Source organism: Accipiter gentilis, chromosome 30 (assembly GCF_929443795.1).
Source record: "Accipiter gentilis chromosome 30, bAccGen1.1, whole genome shotgun sequence".
Lineage (NCBI taxonomy): Eukaryota > Metazoa > Chordata > Aves > Accipitriformes > Accipitridae > Astur > Astur gentilis.
Window position 1 is genome coordinate 10,027,739 of NC_064909.1, and position 24,956 is coordinate 10,052,694.

General features: G+C 40.9%; 1 protein-coding gene across 6 annotated transcripts in view; it reads left to right on the forward strand.

Moving 5' to 3' along the window:
* RPS6KC1 (ribosomal protein S6 kinase C1) overlaps window positions 1–24,956 on the forward strand; it is a 93,595-nt gene that overhangs the window by 25,345 nt on the left and 43,294 nt on the right. For all 6 annotated transcript variants that reach the window (XM_049833552.1, XM_049833554.1, XM_049833555.1 and 3 more), the window contains 2 exons: window positions 655–1,017; window positions 16,093–16,211. In XM_049833552.1, the coding sequence (XP_049689509.1) occupies window positions 655–1,017; window positions 16,093–16,211 (482 nt within the window). The remainder of the gene's footprint in view (window positions 1–654; window positions 1,018–16,092; window positions 16,212–24,956) is intronic.

A 24,956-nucleotide genomic window follows, 5' to 3' on the forward strand; every position in this document is an offset into this window, starting at 1 on the left:
CAGCCTGCAGTAAGTATATGTACTTTTTGCTTATGGCAAATGTAAAATAAAATGTGTTAGCTCAAATTTTGGTGAAAGAGGTGTAAGCTAATTAATTTTACCACATATTAGCAATGAAAGAAGGCTATACATGGTAGACGTGAGTTAGTGCTGCGTGATGCATAAGCTGACAGTAACTGTGTTAATTCAAACTCCTAATTTACTGGGTTTGGGATGCTTCATCTTACTGATTTAAAACAGTATGTTGGGATTTCTTGAAACAATAATTTGGCTCCTGCTGATTGACTTTTCTAATAGCATTCACACAGAAGGGGTTAGTTTTGTAATTTCCTGGAGCCCAACAGTGAGCAGACTTTGAAAGTTTAAGTTGGGTGTTAGGTGTTGGTCTCTTCATTCCTGGTATTAAAATGAAGACCAGTTGCTCCATGGAGTTGTAGCTAATTTTAAAAAACATGTTTCTATAGGTACTAAAAAATAATTTTTAAGACAGCTTTACATGCAGCGAATTTCTGTGCACAAAGTCTCAGGAAGCTGCATAAGTGAGAAGAAAGCATTTTAGCAAGATTTTACTTTGGATGGGATAAAGAATTTGGTGGTTCCTGAGGTATATGAGAAATCTAGAGTAATGCATGTCTTTCTGACTGTGCTTTTCAGGCTTCTCCAGTGACAGCGACCTGATCTCTCTAACAGTTGATGTAGACTCTCTTGCTGAGTTAGATGATGGAATGGCATCCAACCAAAGTTCTCCCAGCAGAGCTCTTGGCCTTTGCTTTACTTCTGAACCCCCAGTACAAAGCACAGTGGCACCTCAGCAGGAGTGGAGCAAATCTGAAGGAGAGAGGGAAAACCGTAGTTTGTTTACTGGAAGCTTAAAACCCAAGCCTGGCAAGCAAGATTACTTAGAGAAAGCAGGCGAGTTGATAAAACTGGCCTTGAAGAAAGAGGAGGAAGAAGATTATGAAACTGCCTTCAACTTTTATAGAAAGGGGGTTGATCTGCTTCTGGAAGGTGTTCAAGGTATGCATTTTCGCATTATGTTTGCCTTTGGTTATATGTATTGTGGCATTTCCTTAGTTAACATCAGCTTACTGCGTTGCAAAGAGGTGATATGAAATGCAGAATGATGTGTGCTTGCCTTTCATGTGCTTGATAGCTGCTGTGCATGTGAGAGAGAGAGAAATCTTTCTTTCTAAGACTGAATGATAATTTAGGGTCTCATCTTCCAAGTGCCCAGTATCTCCTCTTTTAAAATTGCAGCACAACCTTCGACTTGCAGGTAAGTAGCAAAGTGCTCCACTTCTGCCTCTTTCCTTTTTATTACCTAGGCATTAATTAATATGTGGCACTTGCAGCACTGTTGAAACATTATTTAATTTACATGGTTAAGTGAGGATTAATTATCCCCATTTTACGCATGGGGAGAGGCAGACTCAGGTTAACTTCCCAGTCACAACAGGATTAGAACTATTCTTGGCTCACAGCCTCTTGCTTCTTCTGCTAAACTGTTCTCCTTTCCTAGCTAAAGGGTGCATACAAACTTACATGCCTGCACTGCTAGAGGAGAACGGGATTTTTTTTTTTTTTTTTCCAGAAGACTTTGGTGTGTCAATATATGTCTGCGAAAGCTGTTGTTAACTGACCAGATGCAACTACATGCAAATTTCTGCAGAGTCTCCTTGCACCTTGTCAGTCAGGGAACAATTTTTTTCTCCTTCCATCTCTAGTTCTTGAGAATCTAGAGTGATAATCTCATACATTTGCATTTTGTCCAACAATGGCTTAAAACTATGAAGGACAGGAAAAGATTTGTTCTCTCCTGTAGTGGATTCAGGGTCTGTGTATTGTGCTTCTGTTCCACACAGATCAAATGAGTAAGATTAGAATTGTGGCTTTGTTTGATGGTATATAGCACAGATGCATTATGCTGCTCTAGATCTGAACTTAAATGCTAATGTACCAAAGCACACAGAAGCAGAAGCCTTTGCTGCATCTCAGTATGATGCTCAGCAGTGGTCCAGACCCTCTGAACAGTTCTAGGAATGGAAGTTATCTGCTGAGCTGCTTTAACGGGGCCTGGCAAAAAATAACGGATAGGTTACTGACGAAAACTAGAGGTATGGGCCAAGATATGTGCATAGCCTTTGTTCAAAGTGTCTTTTTGGCAAAAGTAAACCCACCTCTTTCTTTCCAAGTCCCAGTGATGTCAGTAGGGTTGCTGCTTTGCTGCTTGTTGTGGCTTTTCAATAGCATCCTATCTTTCCTTGCCCATGTTGTCAAAATGCTTTTCATTCTTCATGTTGAATGTGCTGGCAGTCCTGTTGGAGAGCCCATCTATTCTTTCTCTGTTAATAGACTTCTTCATAAACCTGTGTGCCATTTAGTTATGGTCTTCTGAAGAATATCCTATTTCATCATAACCACTTCTGTCTTCTCACTGTCGTGCAAGGCTGCCACGATACAGTTTTAAACTGACAGTTCAAGTTTCAGCTTCAAAAAGCTTTCTTGATTAAACAGTTTCAAACTGTTAGGGCATGAATACAAGTCAGGCTATTATGCATCATTTGAGCTGCAGTAACTATGCATACATGCTTCAGTTGTGGCAGTGGTTAAACGTGTTGGCTTTGAATCCATGGTAATCCTTATGGTAATATGTTTACCTTGAAGTTGTGAAAAGCTTTTCTTGCATATGTTGGACGTGACTTGCTCAACTGATGCATACTAACTTGTTAAACTAGAGTGGGTTGAGCTTTTTACTTACATTTGCTAACATTTCCTCCAAGTACTTTTGCTTCTTTGCTGTTGACTAGCTACTCATCTAGCTACCTCAGATGACTGCTAATCCTTTCCTTTCACCCACTGGTATCCATGCTTTTCAGGCTAGGAAAAAATTCAAGGAGTCTTAGAAAAGTGTGATATTCTGCCCTGTTTCCCTGATGCCACTCAGATAGTACAGTGGGGGTTATTAATAAATTTATAGTGGTGGTACTTGTGTGTGTGTGGGTGGGTGGAGGTGTTCTTCATGGATGAAGAGATGTGTAGCCAGCACCTTCAACTTCTTCTGTGCAGTCCTTGACGTTGCGTCTGTACAGCACAGGAGAGGGAATAATGGGAATGAGTTGCTTTTTAACTGGCATCTTATTCTTTGGGAACGTAAAGGTACATAGGCTAGTTCCTAGCAGTCTGCTATTCTTTCTCCTTTCTCTGTGTTACCCTGCATGGCTGTGAAGGAAGCAAATGAATGTTCATTCTCTACTGGGCACTTACACTAGATTTGGGTAGATCCAGCTAATTTTGTGTCCTGTTCTTTTTGGAGCTTTTGCAAGCTGGCAGGGAGACACTGATTCCCTCTTTATAATGACAGGGCTGATTCAAATGCTTTCCTAAAGATATATGCCTTCTCAGGATCTGTGAGGACAGTAAAAACACCCCCAAAATCATGAATAACTACCTGTACCATACTTTCTAATCTAGCTACTTTGTGAGGGTGGTATGTTTAGCATCGAGATGTGATTATTCGCTGTACGTTGCAATAAGAAAAACCCACCTTAACCTAATCACTTCAGCTATTTAAACACCTGTGATTATGTATTTCACATGGATAACAATGTGCTCCCTTCAAAGGTAAGGATGGTGCAATTGTTACAAATGTCTCTGGTCTTCTGCCATTGATTGTTTTCAGCCTACTTTGTCTAAATAAGCCTTTGTAATAGGTGAAAGTGAAACACAGTGTTCATGTATACTTACGTATAAAGTGACATTGCCTTTCTGTGTACAGCTGTTGCAGAATGTGTGGCCTCTCTAGAATGGACTGGAAGTGGCTTTTACATGTGAAATGGTAATACATATTTTTGCCACGTGGTGGCACCAAGAAAATAGAAATTGACACATAAAAATTGGAATCAGTAAATGTAACCAGTGTACCGGGGGAAAAAGAAACATCATCCGTCCTCTCCGTGTGAAGCTTATCTCAGAATTACCTCAGAAATGTAACGCCTCTAAGTTGGTTAGATGTATCTGAAAGATAAGGGTGTCTCTGTTGCTAGCTGCTCCTTTAGGTTTGGTACAAGATCTTACTACTTAAGGCTGCCTCATCAAAATCGTGTACGAGTAAGTTTATTGCTGCAAGTTTATAGACTTGTGGTGTTTAGGTTGAAGTAGCTGGCTTCCATAAAGGCAGTCAGAGCAGACTTGAGTGTTACGTTCCTGATGATGTTCCGGATCTCTGAACTGATGGCACTAATGCTAGACGAGGCAGGCTTTGCATATGTTTACACCAAAGAAACGTCCATCTTGACTTTGTTTTCAGCTGTGTGTGCACGCTTGCAGAAGTATAGCTGTGTTAATTATACTGTGCAAGGTGCATATGTATTTTCCTCTGCTAGTCTCTTGCACAGTTTTAGTACTAAATCTTTTAACGTCCTGTTCATAGTCCTGCCAAAAAGCCTAATACGCATGTCACGTTGGGAATGAACGCTGTCTGCGCTCCGAGAGGCGGGTGTATACCTTGGACTCCGGGTATCTACTTCTTATACATCTTGGGCCTATTTCTGCTCCGTACATGCATTTAATATTAAACATGTTTGTCAGTGGGAAGGAGAACAAGTTCTTGGACGACAGTAGAGCCCTTGGACTGCCACTGAACTACCTGTACCGCTTGTACCTCCCTGTTTCATTTATACCAGAGCTCCCTTGTGTGCAGTGAGAGGGAATAGCTGCCATCATGTCGTTTTTCCTCTGAATATGTACTGGTTCTGCTGCCCCTCTTGTGTTTTCTGGGCATTGCTGTGTGCAGGATTTTTGAGCTTTGGAAGGCAGGTCTGTAAGGGTTGTGTAGGATGGTTAAACAGTTCTGCAGGAGCTGAAACCTTCTGGAGTTAAAATCTTCTGCCTTTTTAAGCATACTAAGTATATTAACTGATAGAAACTTGGGCTCACAATTACAGCTGTTCCTTTGTTTTGTTAGCGTGTCAGAGCGCTTTGAGGTCAATGCATTGCTTCAGGCCTAGTGATGGAAAAAAATGTACTAATCGATAGCAAGCCACCAACTTCTAGGCTGGAAGTTAACTGTGTTTTATGCCAAGTAGTGTTTTCCCTGACTTTGGTGTAGGGCATAGTTTATGTTAGGAAAAAATAGATCAGGAGGCTAAAATTATGGAAAGAGTTTTTTGTAATAAAGAAGGGAGTCCTGTTTGTATAAACTGCTCCTCTTTTTCCAACTCTATCCGTTTTCAAGGTATACCCATTATGGATCCGGGGTCTGAGCTGTGTGATAAACAGAGTTAACACTATTACTTATTGCTGGGTTTCAGTTAACTTCAGGCACATGACGAAGCAAGAACGCTTCACAATATTGTCAGTCTAATTTGTGTAGAAAAGTACAGGATCTATTCCATGTGGTTTAGAAAGCAAATATGTTCATTGCTGGTCTGTTACATGCAGGGCTCCATATTACACAGTAACATCCGAAGGGAGATGATCCATTTACTCTGTCAGAGATTTGGGGTGTTTATTCTAACATGTAGCAGCTGTGGCTGGGAACAATGAATATTTATTTGGTTTAGGGGCCTGGATCGGCTAGGCAGCATGGACCTTGTTGCATGAAGTATGTGATTTCTCTAAAGTCACACTAGCCACAAGCTGTGTTCCAGGTATCTGTATTTTGCGTTAGGTATCTACAACTTGTAGATAAGCTGCTGGTGTCTTTGAAAGCAGGCTGCGAATGTCAGTTTTGCACTGCTCTGTGCTATTTTAATGTTTATCCAGTAAACAGAGCTGGAACAAAAATTACACAAATTACTGGAACCTTGCTAAAATGACTTTGACTTTTAACCCAGAAATGCATATACAATGAAATGCTGGGAATACTTTGGACAACTAGATGATATTTTTGGATATACTGAAAACAAACCAACTTGTGTCTAATTATTGGGATTATGATGGGCTATGATTTGAACTGGTGATGGAGCCAGGGATGCAAACAGGAGCATGCTTGACAGAATGCCAAGAAGACTACTTTATGAAAAGGGAAACAGCCATGGCTGTTCCACAAGTGTATTTCTGGTTTCCAGAGTGAAAAGCACCTTTGCTTGTTCATTGAATGGCACTTATGAAGAGAACTTCTGGTACAACGCAGTAGCTATTTTAAGTTCCTTTCACTTGTTAAGTCCTCTGAGTAGTGTTTCTCATTGAGAGTGACAATCTCTTAGGCAGTTTCTTGGCCACCCAGCAGCTGTGGCTGATTGGAGCAGTGTCTTTGAGGAAACAACAGGCCTGTTTTCTGAGAAGATGCATTGGGGTGTGAGCTGATGCCTGCAGGTAAGCCCTTAGAATTGTGCTGGGCCCCATAGGGAAAGATTAATGACAGGGTGACTGATGGAACTGTAATTCTCCCCCACCTGATCTCAGACTTCTGTGCTCCTACAGTGTGTCATCACTCACCTTATTTGCTGTTGTACCTTTATGCTTCCACTGAGGCTGGAATCGGTCAAGACAAAAACTTCCTGCCCTGTTTCCTTCCAAAGGAGCTGAAAACCATCTCTGTTTCCTGCTATTGGACTGTGAGGATGCTGTAGGACTGTTTGGGTTGGGCTTTCTAAGCAACCATACAAAGTGCTCTCTCTTTCCTTGTGCTTCATACAACCTTGAAATCACAGCTGCTGTTTCAGAAGCTTAGATGTTTGTGAGACGATTTGTCTGTTGACAAGGATGTTGGAAATACTATGGTTTGCTTAAAAAAAAAAGTCATCTGATACCACTGTGCTGCCAGTGGTGCTGAAACCCATGCTAATACGGACTATGAGCTGTTCATAACTGAAATGTGTTGGCTTCCAAGCCCATTGCAGACCATATAGAGCTTCAGAGCAGATTAGTGCTATGGGATCCATCACTGTGCAGTAGGTGCCATCACTGTGCAGTAGGTGCTGGATGGATCACCCTGAGTGGTGTCATTCTGTATGTGAAAGTACTGGGTTTAGACACTTCATCATTGCAAAGCAGTAAAATACAGCATCTACCAGTAAAGCATGGTGAAGCTGGTTAATGTATAAATACAGCCAGATTCAGCTCTGTAAAGTAATACTCAAGGCAAAGTTCCTCTTGAACTGCAAGACTTCTCTGCACCAAGAGGCTGATAAAGGTCTGGTGCTCAGTACCTGCTGCACACCTTAAAGCCTTACAATGCATGTAAAGGTGAATTGTAGCAATACCTGTAAGCCAACATGTAGGGCATGATGCAGAGATGACTCTGGATGTGGTTGCTTAGCACATGGCTGTTAAAGAATGAATAAATATGTGATGAGGTGGGCCTTAAAAATCTGTTCGTTATTCCCTCTTCTGGGGGACACAGTTAGTTGCATTGGCTCGGTGTTGATCTGACCTTTCCAAGATTTCCGAGTCTGTCCTTCTAGCAGCTCCTTGCCAGGTTGCTGCTTGTACCCAGACTGACAGACATCGCTCTTACCTGCACAGCCTTTTACCTCAGCTGTTGTTAGCCAGCACTTAGCTGCAGCAAAGTGCGTTAATTTTTTTTTTAGCCATTGCTAGTGGGGTTTCAACCTCCCATCAGAAGACCTAGTAGGGTTGCCACACTTATTCCAGCATACAGTGTAGGCAGAACAGACTGATCTAGGTTACGGTGCCTTAGGTGAGAAAATTGAAGTATCTGGTTGCAGAATTAAATGCCTTGGGCAGTGTAGGTAAATTGAGGCCAATTACTAGCTGGAATACAAAAATTACTTAGATATGTTGTCGTGGTTTAACCGACATATGTTTAAGGGCATGATGCTGCATGATAATCAGTGCTCTGATTCCCACCCCCCATCCCTGCCCTGCAACCAGTTCTTGCATATACAGCTTCTCTCTTTTCACATCTTCCTTTTCTCTTTTCCTGTCCTCTTTCCTTCTTTTCCCTTCCAGTATCCTAAAATAGCTTCTCTAGCTTCACAGCTGCGTGGAAGGACTAGTATAGGTTTGCTCTCTACAGGGCTTGCCACTGCCTCCTCTGTTCTAGAGATTTTAGTGATTGCTCATGGAAAGATACCATTTCCCATAGTACTATATAAAAGCACGTATGAATTATATTTATGAGTACTATTAGACCATCAGGATTGATAAGTCTCATAATTGTTTTTTCATCTGTCTTTTTTTCTTTCTGCAATACTTAATGCTTCAAACTGGAGTAACATGTTCTTACTTGAAGGGGTAGGTGTCTGTGTGCCCATGTTCCCTCTGCTCTGAAACAAGGAATGTTTGTGGTTGCTGATTCTAATTTGGCCTTGTCCTTTTAGTTAAGAAGGAAGAGTGCAGAGAACCTGGAAAATCTTTTCCTCTTTTCTGTGGTGGTGGCCTGTGTAACTTCTTTCCTTGCTCTGACTGTCAGTGCTCTCCTCCTGTTAATGTGATGCTTGTGTTGGAGGACCTGCTGCTGCTGTCACCGTTTTGTTTCCTTATCTGTGCTAGGATGCCACTGCTTGTCCTTCTGTCTTGCAACACTCTCAGGGTGTTGTTGCCCCGCCCCCCCCTCCCCCCCGCCCCCTTATTCTTATGTAGTTTTACAGGAAAGTGGTCAAGAATGTTTCTTATGTTGTGAGGTCTTACTTTGGTGAAATAACTTGCAGTTGCAGGCTACAAGTTCTAGCAGATGGATGGGAACTTAAGCTTTTCCTCCCTGAAATGGTATGTGTTGTGTGACCATTTATTTTAGTTTTTTACAGATAGTCACACATGCACATGAAAAGCTACCACAACCTTGTGGATTTAACATGAGAGTTTCTCTATAAACAGATGTTTGTTGATTGGTGTTTCTGGAAAGTTATGTTTCTTATCATCTTGAGCGTTACTGACTCCTGCTTTGCTGGTTACTCAAAACACGTTTCACCCACACCATTCTTCTATGTAATCTTAACTTTGGCATGTATGCCAACATTTTTTTTCCAGAGAAGTGTTCAGCTAGGTATTTATGCCACTGGTGTGTAACCTTAGGTTTTCTACAGGATGCGGAATTGGTAATTTCAGAGGAAGCATAGATCTGTGTCTTGAGCAACCTGCAATGAAGATGATTTATAAGATGTAGACATAATGGTTATGAACACACTGGGAAGTTGGAACAAGAATTCTTAGGTGTTCACTCACTGTCACGCATTTGTGCTTCAGCATGAGAGGTTTAATTTTTAAGTGGCTTTTCTTGGTTGCTAGAGTACAGTACTTCTGTGAATCTTCAAAAAGCAAGAAAGAAGGGTTGTGATAAATGTGGTACATCTTAATAAATTTTGACACTCTCAAAATGTTAAAAAAATAAAAGGAAAAAAAATCACTTCAAACTGTTTTACCATAATGGGCTTAAACTTGGTCTTATTTTTTAATATTTACAGGTTTTTTTCAGCTGTAGAATTTGGCCACTACCTCAAAGGAACTATCATTAATATAATACATAGCATACTAGAGACGATGAGCTAGTGGGCTTATTTCACAATTCTAAACTGCAACCTGCTGCTAAAATCTATAGCATCTTTCCTGATGCTGAAGTGTCGATCTACCCCAGCACCTGCCACGTTTCACTTAAGTAATTGTTTGAAAATTAAAGGTTACCCACTCTCCTGTGAAAGTTGGTGGAGACTCGTTCCAAAATCAGCAGCTCTTCCCCTTCCTGAAATAAATTTTGGGGTTATAAAACTGTGTCCAAAGTGGTCACAAATCTGTGCTGGATTATGAGTCGCATTGTCACTTACGGTGTGCCTGAGCTTTTGTTTGGCTAATATGGACAAAGGAGTCTGCTTCACATGATGTAAGAAGTGTTTGCCCTAAGAAGAACAGAGGTCCTCTTGAACCAATTAGGCAAAAATAACAGCTGGGCTACCCACTAATAAGGAAGGTGCTGCTAAACCTCTTTTCATTGCGAGAAGAAATAAATCTTTTAAGGCTTACTCCCTTGCATTTTTATAGAGAGCAATTCTTTGAAAAATTCAGCAATCCAGCTGGGTGATATGTGCAGGAAGACTGTGAAGAAGATAAAGAAACTTTTAAAAATAAAAAATGGTATTATAGCTGTTAGATTTGGCAATTATAAATGTTTCATTGAAGATTTCAGTATTTAGAGAAAGTTTTACTGTTTAAATTGTTAAGAACATGGAGTTTGGGGTTAGCACAACAGGCAGTCTCCCACAAATTCTTGTAGCCTGTTCTGCAAGAGGACGTTCCTTCCTGAAGCAGATCTCTTCTGATATCTTCTTTAAATAAAGGCAGCCCACATATATTTTTAGTAAGTTTGAAAGAAAAGCTGGAAGATTTGAAATATGGAGGTTGTAGAGGATTGGGACAGGTAATGCTAACTTTTTAGCCTTACCTTTTCTGTCGAAATTTCCACGTCCTAGTCAAGCAGCTAGTTAGGTAGGGAGTGCAGTAATGCCTGGTGTGGGATGATTTGGAGGTGGTCAGACACAAAGGAAGGAAGGAAGGAAGGAATATCTTGAATTCCTGTGTGGGTGCTATATACTGTGACTTACTGGATGTGGGATATTGTATGTGTTAGTGGCAAATGGTGACTAGAGCTATCTTTGTTACCATCCAGTAAGATACACATCTTACACATGATTTCATCCTCAATCTGTGGAGGAGAGTAGTTAAGGACCAGAGCAAGTTTGACAGCACTTCTGTGCATCTGAGATGTGTTCTCTTAGTAGTATCCCACATTATCTGGGGGAAAAGGGCAGATTTTTTCCATGGCCCTTACTGCCCAGACATTTTTTGTTTGTTTGTTTCAGTTTATTTGATATGGCCCCCTTCCAATAGCTTTTTGCGATTACTATCTGAACATAAGTAATTTTCCTATATGATAGAATTACAGAAGATCTGATGCCTGAATAAACATTTGACTGAGCTGAACACTTAACACTTCAACATTGAGTTATCTAATCCCTCAAAGGTATGTACTCTTCTGGGGTGCTATGAGGTATGGGTAGAAGACTCTTTAGAGTAGAAGACAAACAAACATGTTGCTAGTTTTCCAGATGCTACTGCTATGTACATACTCTGTGGAAGTGCTACTTCTCTGTATTTTTCATTCAAATCAGTGGACTATGGGAGAACAAGCAGGCAAGTCACAGATGAACTCAGTGGCACAATTATTCTGATATTTGTGGTTTTCCTCTATCAAACCCTCAAGATCATTTGAATGTTGTTAGGAACGTCTGTTTTTGTAAATATATGGTAGCTGAGCTGTCCTTAGAAATTAAAATTAAAGAACAAATTTTAAATCATTGGCTGCTGTCCTAATGTCCTGGCTACTGTTACTTTGGTCAGCGGGTGGCCTGGTCAGCCTTTCCAAAGCCAATTTCCATTTTAAGATATTTTTATTTCTTTGAAATAGGCAAAGCCTTTGGAAAATGAGGGAGCAGCCTGCTTGTGCTTGTGTAGATGAAGGCTTGTATGTGCAACAAAGTAGCTGTAGAGTTTTTATATTCTGTTTGCAGTAATAGTAAACAGAGCATCTAAAATAACCACTTGCACATTGCAACAAACACATCATCATTTGCTTAAAAAGAGTTATAATTACAGTTGACGAAGCATGGACACCATAAAAAATGCATTAGTTTGGCTTGACACATTAATTACCTGTTTTTGCAGATGTTTTTATATATTGTTGTGTGAACAGTTTACAAAATAATTACAGGAAAGTCATATGGAAAATAAACTAAGTGGGTGGTTTCTCGCCTTAATATTTTCATTCATGTGAATCTGTGTGAGGCACAGCTGCTCTGTAGCAAATGCAGAGGGAGAGAGACAGGGAATCTTGAGGGGTTTTTATTCTAAGGTCTCTATGATCAGCCTTGCTACGCTTTTATATCTTGCTTTAGCAATGTAGTTCTTAAACGTGTAAAAAGACATTGGTGATTTAATCCCAGTGATCAGGAGGGGGGAGAAGCTTTGATCCTGATCAGATGAAACGTAAATCTTCTAGTATCTAGGAAAATAAATGAAAAATCAATATTATTTTAAGCAGGATGATCTTTTATGAGCAGTTGTAAAGATTCATCAAAGGCTTTGACACAGTTTAAACACTTCCTGTTTGCTGCCATTTAAAGAAAAGTGCCTTTCAAGTTTAAATTGTAATTAAAGAGAGATACCTTTTTAGATTATTGTGGGCTAACCACAGAATGGAGATGGGAGCTCAATATGCTCACACAATGTTTAATTCAAAAGTTCTTAACTAGGAGTAAATTAGTCAATTCTTTTGACAGTACACATTTTGCGTAACTAAAAACAGTATCCCATAGCAAATTGGAATATTGCATTTAAAAAAAATGCATAAAGTCTGCATTACAGCTTTAACATCTGTCAAATGTAAGGATTTGTTCTAGTACTGTGTTTTAGTGATTCATTTGGTTTTAAGTGAAGAGTTCTGTGACCTGAAATTTGGCATAAATGCTAAAGATTATTTTTAGTTCAATGGGCTCTTTATTATTACTCAACACCCTTTGTTTAAGGCTTTTAAAGTAACTTTTATTTATTTATTTATTAAATTCATATCCTGTATTTCTTTACAGATTTTTGTGAGATATTTGCTGTTTAATTAGGAATTTGTATTGGAATGTAGCTTTTTATACTTTCTTGGATGAACTAATGTAAAGAATAAAGCCAAAATCCTACATCCATAAATCCAATTCTCAAACATCCACCTGTTAAAGTATTCAGAGACTGAACTGTTAATGATCTTATTCACAAATAAGATGGAAGAACTTTTTGAGTAAACGTTGTTTTGTGACTCCACACCCTCTTATGGCTGAAGATTTTAATGAGTGAACAGTTTGCAAATGTTATTTAACAAATTATTCGGGAAGGAAAGTAGAAGGAAAACTGAAATTAATGTTTTATGAAAGTAGGGAGAACAAAGACAGCTCTAAGGGGACATCCTAGCTTGTTTGCGTTAATTACCATAGAATTAGTGAAGCATTGAAAAAAGGCAATAAGCATCCAAACTAAATACACATAACTAACAATTAAGCAGTGAGCTTGACTTTTATGATAGCCTTAGACACTAACCTAGAAGTTTTCTACCAGTCTGCTAGAAGAAAACGCTGGCTGAAGAGTTTATTGTTGCTGTGCAGATGACTTGTTTTCGCTGAGCAACTGCCACTTCATGTGTCTAAGAATGTGGGTGATAACCAGTGGATCGGCACAAGAAAGTTTTATGGTGCTGTAAGATTAACGGTAGAGATGAAAGCAAGAGTGTTAGTCATGTTTAAGAAATTACAACAGACACTTACAAAATACTGTGTATCTATTCTCTTCTGATAAAGCCAAATCCAAGTTCAAACAATTGAGTGGTGATTTTTTTTTTTTTTATCCTAGATGGGAGTAAGACTGGCAGTCTCATCCAGGGGAATTTCACCAGGAGAATCCTACCAAGTAGAGACTGATATAAGAGGTGCTGGACCTGGTACAAAGTCCCCTCTGTCTTTAGAATGAGAGAAATTACTGAGAAATTGGTACATATCCATAATATTGTATGCTGAAAGAGCACTGAATTTCTGACTGTCCAGCTTTATCTCAAACTGAGTGTAGTCAAAGGTTTTTGCAGAGCGGGGCTCTGTGTCTCTGTCCAAGGAGGTGACAATCACTTTTCCCTCCTGCTATGAGGTGGATAATAAGATTTGCAATAGTTCACTTAAAGCAGAGCTTGGAGTAGATCATAAGTCTCTTTTACTTATTCTTGATGGTGTCTGTATGGCTCTTCTGTGTGTTTAGGTAGTTTGTAGTCATGATATGAAAGGGAGGGGCGAGTCTTTATTTTATAACAGGGTTAAAATGACTAGTAGTAGACCATGGCAATATAAAGTGGGAAAGAGCCTCTGCCTTCTTCACACTCTGAGTCTAAGGATTATTTAAAGTGAGAGCAATGATTCATTTTCTCTTGTATGGGGCAGGGGGAAGACAGCAGCTCGGAGAGCCTACAGCAGAGGAGCTCTCCATGAACTTTCTGAAGAGACCTCGTACTTAGTTTTCATTATTCTCTGCCATCTAGAAAGTGTTCTGGGAAAATTGAACAGTCAGGCAACCTGTTCCTTCTCCTTTGTTAAGGAGTCGGTGTTAAAGCTAGCCAGATCTGCCTGACTGAAGGATCAGAGCGATTCTTCCTGCCCTGAGCTGCTGGAGACAAGTGGCTGCAGCTTACCCCTTTTTTGGGTCCTACCAGTAGTGAAGCTGAGTGCATATTTCTGAGAGGGGCTTGCATGTGTGCACACATACTCTGTATGAACATGGTTGACCGCAAACACATTGACACAGGCAGAAGGATATTGCTTTTACAGACACCAACATAACCACAGGCAGTGTGAACAGCCCAACCTCTTTTGAAGTATTGCTGGTCAGGGAAGGACCCACTGTTCAGGTCTCTGGTAGCTGGCCCCACAGTCCATCATCCAGCTCTGATATTTTTGTCTGACTTGCCTGCTTATCTGGCTTGAAGTTTGTTGGCATATCTTATGTACAGAGAATAATGAGCACAGTAATGCAGGAAATAGTGAGGAACAGAGTTTCATGAGAAGGTAAGACAGACAGTGATGGTCAGTTACAGGGCTCAGTCAGACAATTGTGTTGACCAGCAGCTGCCATATACACAATTGACCCATGAAATTCCCACCTCTGTTTTCTCATGCTTGTGTCCCCCCTCCACCTTGACCCCTCCCTTTCCTCACCTTTAATCCTGCTCTTAAACATCTTGCAATGTCTTACGCATTGCCACAATCCACCCCCCGGAAACCTCCCACGATAAGTTTTGCATGCAAGTATTTACACAGTAAGTTCTCCCTCAGACATCCCGTAATAAGTTTGCTTTTTTTTGAGACTCATTCTTGATAAGTCACAATAATTCTGTTTTTTTTCTTATCAGTTACCAAGTTTCTGGTTGAACTTCTTCAAGGTTACACTCGGAGGTTCCTTTCATGGCCTATTGATCAGTATCCTACGAGTTCTAGTCTTCGTTATTGTCTCTTGTTATCTGCTGTTGGTTAGGGTTTGTGTATTTGTGTGTTTAATTTATTACCTCTCCTGTTCCTTGCCTTGTCTTTCATGTTGAGTAGCTGTTAGGCAGATATCCTTGCAGTCCTTGCCCTGTTTGAGCATTGGCTTTGTGAGAGGTGCTGGCTTGCACCTGTCGGTGCAGAAGCCTGTCACAGCCAAGGCTGTGTTGCTGCAAGTCTTGGATGGCCTCAGTTAGGGCTGGAAGAGACTCTCGGGGCCAGATGAAGTCTCTGCTGTTGCTCAGACTTATTCTGGGACAGCTGTCTCTATTTTTTAGCATAGTAATCTCAATTCTCTGTTATAACAATTGTGGCTCTCATTCTTTTTATCTTTGCTTAGCAGTTGACTGGTTGGATGTTGTCATCACAAATTGAGTCTATTATGACAATATACTGCTCATGATGTGAATGCCTAAACATAAACTGTAAGTTTTAGAGTGAATACAGAAATTGCACGGTATCTTGCCTCTTGTAAGAGTTTGGTTAGATTAGGCATAACACAGTGGTGGTGCAGCCATCTGGGAAGTGAAGTAGTTGGTGCAAGTGCCTACTCCTTTCTTCCTGTCACCCCATACCAACAGGCAAGGAGCAGCTAGCATCAGAAAGCTGTGAGCAAGAATTCTTGGTGTCTCTTAAATTGCCTTCTGGCTATTAGTAGCCTTTCTGGCTTTCCTTTATACTTAGAAAAGCTGGTGTTAGAAACATGAGGAAAATCCCAAGTTTTTTTATTGTTTTGTTGTAAACATTTTATTGTCTTCCCTAATTGAGTTTTTTGGAGTACAACATTCAGATCAGTGATTTGTTTCGGTTCTTACTTATGTTACCATAGGAACATATACCAGATCACAGAAAAATGAAGTATGACTTTTTATTTACTTTAGTCTATAGCAAGGCTTAAATTGTTATTTTTGTAGAACTCTAGGATCATAGTATTTGCTTTCTGTAGGAGGCATATCTGTAGGTTTGATTATGAATAACCCAGAGGAAATCAAAAAGGTAGAATCAAAGCAGTCATGTGCTTTGATTACTTAGTACCTCTCTCTCTATGGAAAAAATAACTTTCTTTTTCTCCATTGAGGTGAATCAAGTCCAACTCGTCGAGAAGCAGTGAAAAGGAAGACTGCAGAATATCTTATGCGTGCTGAAAAAATTTCCAGCTTCTACCGTAAATCCTCTGAAGATGCATCTGTTTCTATGGTAGGCTTTAATTTCTCTGTTTTGAACCAGAATTTGATATAATTAAATTGTCCTGTCTTTGAGCAAACCATATTCAAGATTGAGGTTCAAAAACTGTCTAGAATTTCTCCTTCAGGAGACCTGAGAAGTATTTTGATGTTATGTTTCTGTTAAGTTGCCATTCTTGTCTGATCCTTGTTGGTTGCATTTCATAGCATTATGAAAAGTGCTTGATTTAATCCAAGCCTGTTTTTTCTTATGCTTTCCTTCTTCTCACAGTTGAGGATGTAAAGATTTTTAATCATGCTAAAGAATTTAAAGGTAAAGCAAAAAACCACACTAGAACATAACGTTTCTTTTGACTTTCCCGTGAGAATATTGCTTGGTCCTGTAGGGAGAGAGAAGGCTGTTGGTTTCTTTAGGCTAGCACATAACGGTGTCTCAGTGAGTCAAGCATGTGGTGGCGGGAATGAGATAAATCTCTCATTAAATAAATACTTAATTGAGCAAAGGTTCTTCCTGATCCCTTCATATGTCTCTCTTGGATATGCTTTAGTGATCAGCTGCTTCTTGATTTTTGCAGGAGTTTCTGTAGTAATTCCCACCTTCTTAAGCAGAAACACCCTTATCTGCACTTGTACAAAAGACAAACAAAGCTTGTTCCAAGATACCTTCGATCAATTTCTACTTTGCCCTTCCCCAAACAGTTCATTTAGGACTTACTTTAGACTTTTACTGCAGTCATGCTAAACTGTGTGTGATTGTCAATGACCACCCTATTGTAGTAAATATAAAAGTTACCAACTTCCTGTCTCTCTTATGTTTATATCAAGTGAGGACAGAAGGGGCACAAGATTATTGTTTCTTATTTTGCACAGATCTAAAAATGCTTTGAGACCGCTGCTGTAAAAATGGGAAGCCTTATAAAATCTGACTGCCTAATAAATAAATTAAAAAAGCAAAACCACTGATTTTGAAGGGTAGCTTTTTTTATGTTGAGAGCCCGTAGGTACAATTTTGAGGATGTTCCAAATGGGATATATTTTGTGAGATTTGGAGTCTTGCTGCTGACATGAATTGTACTGAACAATTTAGTATTTTTGACTGATATGAAGTCCTACTAGGTAGTCTTTCTTTGGGTCAAACACCCCTGAAAATGGGGAAGAATCTATATTGAATGAAAACCTCAGTGTGTTCGGAAACTGCAGAACAAGATAAAAACCCCATCAACAACCTATTTTTGCCTTTTTATAAGTTTAAAAACTAATTGTGGTTGGGAAGGAGGAAGAGATAGGTTGCATTTTTGTATTTGAACTTGAGAGGTAAATAAATCCCTCTTGCATGCTGTACTGAATAAGGCACGTGCCTTCTCTGCAGATCCAAAGGAAAGCAGGATGAATTGGGATAAGACAAGAAAAAAAAAAAGTGGTGAAAATAGAAAGTCATTCTTCCGTGTTGAAATTCAAAATTGACAAGTTAGAGCAAATCTGACTTTGCACAAGCAAAATGGTGCACCTGGATTATTCTCCTCTTTACAAAAAAATACATGTTTCCACGATTTGGCTTTGGCTGTACGTGTATTTTAATATCCTTTATTTGCTGCTCTTCATAATGCATAAATTTGACTTTTATCTTAGAGTTTTGGAATTTCCTGGCATCAAGGGCAGATGGTACTGATGGATCGTGATGGTTGTGGTAAAGAACAGCTTGACTCCGAGTTGATAGCTGAAAGTTAATTGGGACAAGGACTTATCTCCTGAAGTTATTGTAAGGGTAGTGGTAGGAACCACTAAGAATTGGCATGCTCTGTGCTTTGGCTTAGTGTCTTAAGGCAAGTGAGGAATGTGACTCTTCCTGAACGTTTGTTACTGAGCGGACCTGAGTTCAGGCACCTTAGTTACTGCTTATCTTTTTTACTGCCCAAGATAGTTTATGTTGGAGTTTGCATGAATTATTCCACCCCATGCAGATAAGTGCACTGAAATGACCTGCATCTATACACAGTGTGATTCTTGGGAGATACTAGTGGAAACATGCAAATATTTTTTTGTGTTCTTCTCCTACAGAAATTAAGTCTCTAGGGTAAAAGGTGTATGCTTCCTTGCACCATCACTTCGCACCAGCTTCGTGTTTCTCTAACTGCTATTTACGTGCCTTTGGTATTGCTGGGACAAGGCTGGTCTGTTACCACTAGCACCTCCTACTGCTGTAGGTCATGCTGACTGATACCATCCCTTGGTCAAATGCTGGTGCTCGGATAGGACATAGAAATGCTGATGTTTAAATCACACTGTACAATGCCTTCTTTGCTCACATGAATCTGTAAAAAGGTGTCTCGTCACTTCTTCCATGCTGGAGGAACACTGAAGTCTTTGAGAAGAATCACTGCTTTAGTACACTTAGGAAGCCTTTCCTAGAAGCATGGCCAAGTGCTGTTATGGCTGTTAGCCCAGCACAGTTTGAACCATTTAACTGAAATTGGTTTGCGAGAAAATGATGGACAATAGTGTACCCTAGCAGTACCTGTGCCTATATTACAATGGGCAGAGTGCAGTTTGGTTATGGGAAGCATCATTCAGTGCAGGGAACTTCATGGGCAGTGGGGGTGCTGTATTGGGTTTGCGTGGCAAGGTTTTGGTAGTGGGGGGGCTACAGGGGTGGCTTCTGTGAGAAGCTGCTAGAAACTTCCCCTATGTCCGATAGAGCCAATGCCAGCTGGCTCCAAGACAGACCTGCTGCTGGCCAAGGCTGAGCCAGTCAGCAATGGTGGCAGTGCCTCTGGGATAATGTATTTAAGAAAGGGGAAAAAGTTGTTGTGTGACAAAAATTGCAGCTGGAGAAAAGAGTGAGAATATGTGAGAGAAACAACCCTGCAGACACCAAGGTCAGTGAAGGAGGAGGTGGAAGAGGTGCTCCTGGTGCTGGAGCAGAGGTTCCCCTGCAGCGTGTGGTGAAGACCATGGTGAGGCAGGCTGACCCCCTCCAGCCCAGGGAGGTCCATGGTGGAGCAGATATCCACCTGCAGCCCATGGGCGACCCCACACCAGAGCAGGCGGCTGCCCAAAGGAGGCTGTGACCCTGTGGGAAGCCTGTGCTGGAACAGGCTCCTCGCAGGACCTGCGGGCCCATGGAGGCAGGAGCCCATGCTGGAGCAGGTTTGCTGGCAGGACTTGTGACCCTATGGGGGACCCACGCTGGAGCAGTCTGTGCCTGAAGGACTGTACCCTGTGGAAGGGACCCATGCTGAATCAGGTCATGAGGAACTGCAGCCTGTGGGAAGGACTCACATTGGAGAAGTTTGTGGAAGACTGTCTCCTGTGGGAGGTACCCCACGCTGGAGCAGGGGAAGAGTGTGAGGAGTCCTGCCCCTGAGGAGGAAGGAGCGGCAGAGACAACGTGTGATGAACTGACCCCAACCCCCATTCCCTGTCCCCCTGCGCTGCTGGGAGGGAGGAGGTAGAGAAAATCGGGAGTGGAGTTGTGCCCAGGAAGAAGAGAGGGGTAAGGGGAAGGTGTTTTAAGACTTTGTTTTATTTCTCATTACCCTACTCTGATTTGATTGGTAATAAATTAAATTAATTTTCTCCAAGTCGAGTCTGTTTTGCTTGTGACAGTAATTGGTGAGTGATCTCTCCCTGTCCTTATCTTGACCCACAAGCCTTTTATTACATTTTCTCTCTCCTGTCCAGCTGAGGGGGGTGTGTGATAGAGCAGCTTTGGTGGGCACCTGGGGTCCAGCTAAGGTCAACCCACCACAGGTGCTGAGACCGTTTGCACTTTGGAGGAAGAGGTCTGACTAGTAAGCAGGCATCAACATTTAAGACAAAGTGTTCTTGTTCATGACCTGATGTTACAAGGCAGAACTACTTTGTCACCCATGTCTGGTGTAGATAGCTTTGTGTTTCCTGTTGTGCCCTTACAAGGAACAACCACAGTGATCAGCATCAAAACTAGGCTCACCTGGCCTTCTTGGACATCACATCTTCTTTCTCATCCACCAGGTCAGAGAAATGTCCACCAAGGGAAGAGCCAAGCTCAGAAGTGCAGGTTTGATTATTGTCCTGCACCCGTCAGTCTCTCATATCTCCCAAAAGCTCAGGCTGCCAGCTGTGTGCTGAAGCATGTGCAGCAGTCTCAAAAGACTAAGCCTGCTAAATGCACCCCAAGCCATGCATTTGCTATCTGAGCACCACATGACAGTAAAGCATGGCGGCTTTTCCCTGGGGACCTGAGGCAGAAGGAAGCGAGCTATTCTTCTGCAGTGCAAAATGCCAGGCCCTTGCCTCTTTGAAGACCAGATTTCCCTAGAGGCAAAGGCCTGGCATTTCAGGTCTGAGAAGCAAAAATTATCTTTGATGCCATGGAAACCAAACAAAGAACAATAATAGTTTGTTACTTTTCTTGCCTCAACAAAAAGCCAACGGTGTAGCCCTCAAGGATAGCATCCTTAGCAACCACCTTGCTGCTGGCAAGTCTGAGTGGTGAAGAGAGGAGCACAAGAGGAGGTGTTTGGGGAACCCTTGGCACTGTTAAAAAAGGGTTATGGTAGAGGGCTTAAGGACAGGTAGACTTCTTAAGGCTGAAAAGCAGCACAGGGAACTTGACGCAACTGTGACTGACCATGAACTGGGAACTTAGTTGAACAGGGTCTTGTAAACATTGTGAAAAGCCTCGCTGTGACCTGTAGGAGTGGGAGATGTGGAGACAGCTTCTGGAGGTTGTAAACAGGTATGCAGACCTTCCAGAACAACAAGCTGCAGCAAACGCTGTCCTCCTTTTCCTCCTCTAGCACAGCACGGCAGCTTCGAGGGCCTTCTTCATGACAAATGTTTGAGGATGCTGTGTAACAGCAGCAGCAGGCCATTTTTAAGATTCTCAAGCTGTATTTTCTCCTCTGCCCTTTTGTAAGTAGCAGTTCTGGGGAGCCACCTTCCAGCCTGGGTGGGAGCTGCAGCAACACTGAATCACACTGGACTGACCTTCAGAAAGCTGCAGTCTTACATAGCGGTCAGCTGTGAGGCCCAGCACAGCTACACGTACATGCTGTGGGTCCATTTTAACTTTGTTGGTATTTTTATAATGCATATTTTTTTCACTCTTTGAAATTATTTCTGGTTCTACTTATGCCCAGTTTTTTATTCAGAATTGTCTCTTTTTACACTGCAATAAAAGTTGTTGTCTTTTAAAATGTCAATTATTTTTTATTTTCAAAGCAATTTAATAACAAGAATTACATGCAAGTCTGGTGCCCAAACAGGAAAAGCAGTCTTCAGTCTTTGCAGTTTTCATAGGATGTCTTGCTTCCTAAAATTCTCGTTAAATGTGCATGAAAATTACATGAAGTGTAAAGAAAATACACTGCTGTAGTTCTGAGAGATGTAAATTTAACAAAAAATAAGAAATTTAGTCTCAAGGCTTCCAAGATCACATTCTGCATTGCTCTCTGCTGCTGGGTCCAGATGTGCATGACCCCAGATGTGCCCCAGCTTCAGGGAAGATGCGGTCCCAAACCGGTGATCACTGGAGACCTGAAGCACACCATAGCTCTGTCGGAGTTCAGATGCGTGCAGAGATACAACTTTGTTTTCCTGTGGTGCAGAGTGAGGAAGGGGCCAGGATCTTCTGCCAGGCTAGCAGAGCTGGAAGCTCTTTCATACCCATGGTGGGGAGCCTTGCAACTCAGGCCAGCTCTATCTGCTTCAAAACAAGGCATCTTCTTGCTGCAGTTGAGGGTCTGGCTATACTACAGGTGGATGGTTACCGAAGTCATCAGACACCTCTGAATGGTGAGGGGAGATCGCATTTTGATGTGCAGCTCTGCACTGGTGTTTGTGAAAGTGCTCTTTTTTTGTCCTGAGGTTCTGTGGTGACTGCTGTCAAAGGTGGCAGCATTAGGAGTAGAATCATTTCCCATCAAATGGTGTTTGTGTCACCAGGCTAGGGATAGTGCTCTTGCCTTAAATGAGGTTAACATGAGAGGCTCTTCCTCTTGCTTGGCTGGTGCTGTACTTCTCTTTCTCCCCCTGCTCTTGTAACTGCTGGCAGTGATGCTGAAGGTGAGGTGGGAGCTAGTGCCATATTTCACATGCCATTGTGTAGCTTGCAAAACTAGAGCCTTCCGAAGGGAAGTGGTGGCCACAAACTGCTGGATCTTTACAGGGGCCAGCATCATCCTTTTCCACTTGAAATTAGCATATGCTAGCCAAAAGGTGATGGTGGGAAAGGAAGGGATGACACCAATTCCAAGTCAGATAACTCCAGCTGTGCAACTCAGTGTAGTCTGGAAATAGTTTCAAAACACGTAGGGCCTAGCCACAGGAGAGAAGGTCCTGGCATACCTGAGCAGCATGCTGAGCATTTGGACAGGCTGCTGAAGGCCTTCTGCCAGCAGATGTAACCTGCTACTTTCTTTAGAATATAAGTGCCTTATTTCTAAAGGCAAATGAAGCCTTTGAGTTTTTCTTATTCTCCTTCCTGGTTTGTTTTTTTGTTCCTCTATTTTTGATGAGAGCTGTGTTTTAATTATTTTTCTTATTGATGGCTAGATGCTGAGCTTGGAATTTTACTCTATTCAGAGGAGCAGGCAGCTTCATAGAGTGCTTAATTGCTGTAGTTCTGGGAATGGGGTATTTAGAGTCTGCTTCCAGCTTGCTTCACAACAGAATGTGATGTGTCCTCATCACTGGGCTCCACTATTAGACTTTGTAATAGTGAAACCAAAGTACTGTAAAGAGCAAAAAAATAATCTGAAACTGATAAAAATGGAGAAGCTACTGGGAGCTGTGGTGATGTCGATCTGATTGTTAATCGTTTTAAGGTAAGAAGTGACTGTAGAATGCGTATATGGAAAACAATGTGTATACACAGTATTACTGACTGTGCCACTGTTGGTGATATTTTAGTGAAGGACCCAAATATATACTGTTTTTTGGCGGCTGTTCAGACATGATGGGTGCAGAAGTCTGATTCTATAGCATTATTAGACAGCTATTAACTTCTTTAGAGATGTATGAATGTAATTTGTGGTTGAAATCTTATGCATAAGAGAAAATTTTAAAAGCTTGATTATGGAGGAAGGTTTATAAAATGTAAGAGCATGCAGATAGAAGTGGAAATCTTTTATAGTAGTCTAAAGGATTTGGAAATACTCTCTTTCATTAAATGTATTCCTTAAAATGCTTTTGAAATCTTGTCAGGAATAAACTCTGTGTTAGCACAACTCTTTGTTTCAAAGCAAATATTTAGTTATTGCAGAAGAATTACACACTCTTAAAATACAACCCAACAAAAGAGCTCCCTCCACCTTCCAACAGCTTGCTACAATGTGGATCCTAAATTAGGTTTGGAGAAAAAACTTAATATAGACGTTTTTTTCTTCTTCATACGAAAAGCTTTAGTGATTTGTAGAATCTGGGCTGTTTTCTCTTAACTGCTGTTGGCACTCTTGCTCTGCAGTGTTTACATGACAAAATAATAAGACCCGGATAGATAAATGCAGATAAATAATAAACACTTTTAAATACAGACCCCAGTAGGTGAACACAGATGAAAAGCACACTTTTCTCCATGCTTTTTGAACACATATTTTTGAAACTGTCTGTTTAATTTTTCAGTCAATGCTAAAATAAGAGTTGATTTTTGGGAAAGAATTTGGAAGGAGAGAAGGTGGTTGACCAGCAACATGAAGGGGAACCAGTTTTGGGGAGGACTTTGGGAAGGTGCTCTGGACTTTGAGGAGAGCACAGTAAAGTTGTTGGAGGCGAAACACTAGGGAGGATGTAGATGGAATGACCTAGTTGTAGATCTTCACTTTTTCTGGGAGTTTCTCCTCATAAGGGAAAATGTCTTGATTTTTTCCTGATACTTAAAACATTTCATTCACAATATAGTTGCTTACCAGCAGTTTTCCTTTGTGACGTATTTTTTAAATATTGCCTCAGGATGCTGATGAATTAGATAAACATCTTTTGCCTCTTAGAAGCCTAAAAATCAAGTTTCACCTTCCTCTTCCTTTACCTTTGTGCAATAGAAGTGTACTTGGGGAGGCCAGGTTATGCTTAAAAAGGTTTTGGCATTCAACAACTCTGCAAATGAAGTTACCTTATTTGTGAGGAAGAGATCCAGGTCTGTGGTTCTAGTAGAAGCTGCATGCTGAATTTTTGGAGGAGGATCTAATAAATTCTCTCAGTTGGCAACTAGAAACTTCTGAAAATGTTTGTTAACATGCCAGAGGTGTGCGTGATGCTTAAGAGGTCAATCTTTGTCCCAGAAGACTTCCAGTTGAAACATTGTTCCCTCCTTTGACATGCAAGCTTTGAGTTTGCCCTCAGAAACTACAAAACATAGCATGGAGAAAAAAAATCTGTGCGTATTAACTACTTGAATAGTTAGCACCTGCCAATTATCTTCCTATGGTGTTAATTTCTAGATTAATGATATGTGGGTAGCTACCTTTTTCTAAGGCAGGTTTAGGAATTGTTTCTGTTCTGCACCTTGTTGTTAAAAGGATTTCATAAGCTCACCAGAGAGCCCTGTTTGTAATTCTGTATTTTATGTTCTTCAGACTGAAAAAGGGTCTAATTTGCTTTCCCCTCCTCAGTGATCTCTGAATTATTTTGTATCCAAAATACCTATAAGGCTTTGATTGATTATTGTGATGGGATAAGAACTGAGTAATCAATTGCCAGGTTCCATTAAGCATAGAAAGTATAAAAATTCATTATTTTTTTCTCTTTAAAATTTTTGTTTTCAATGTTATCTTGATTT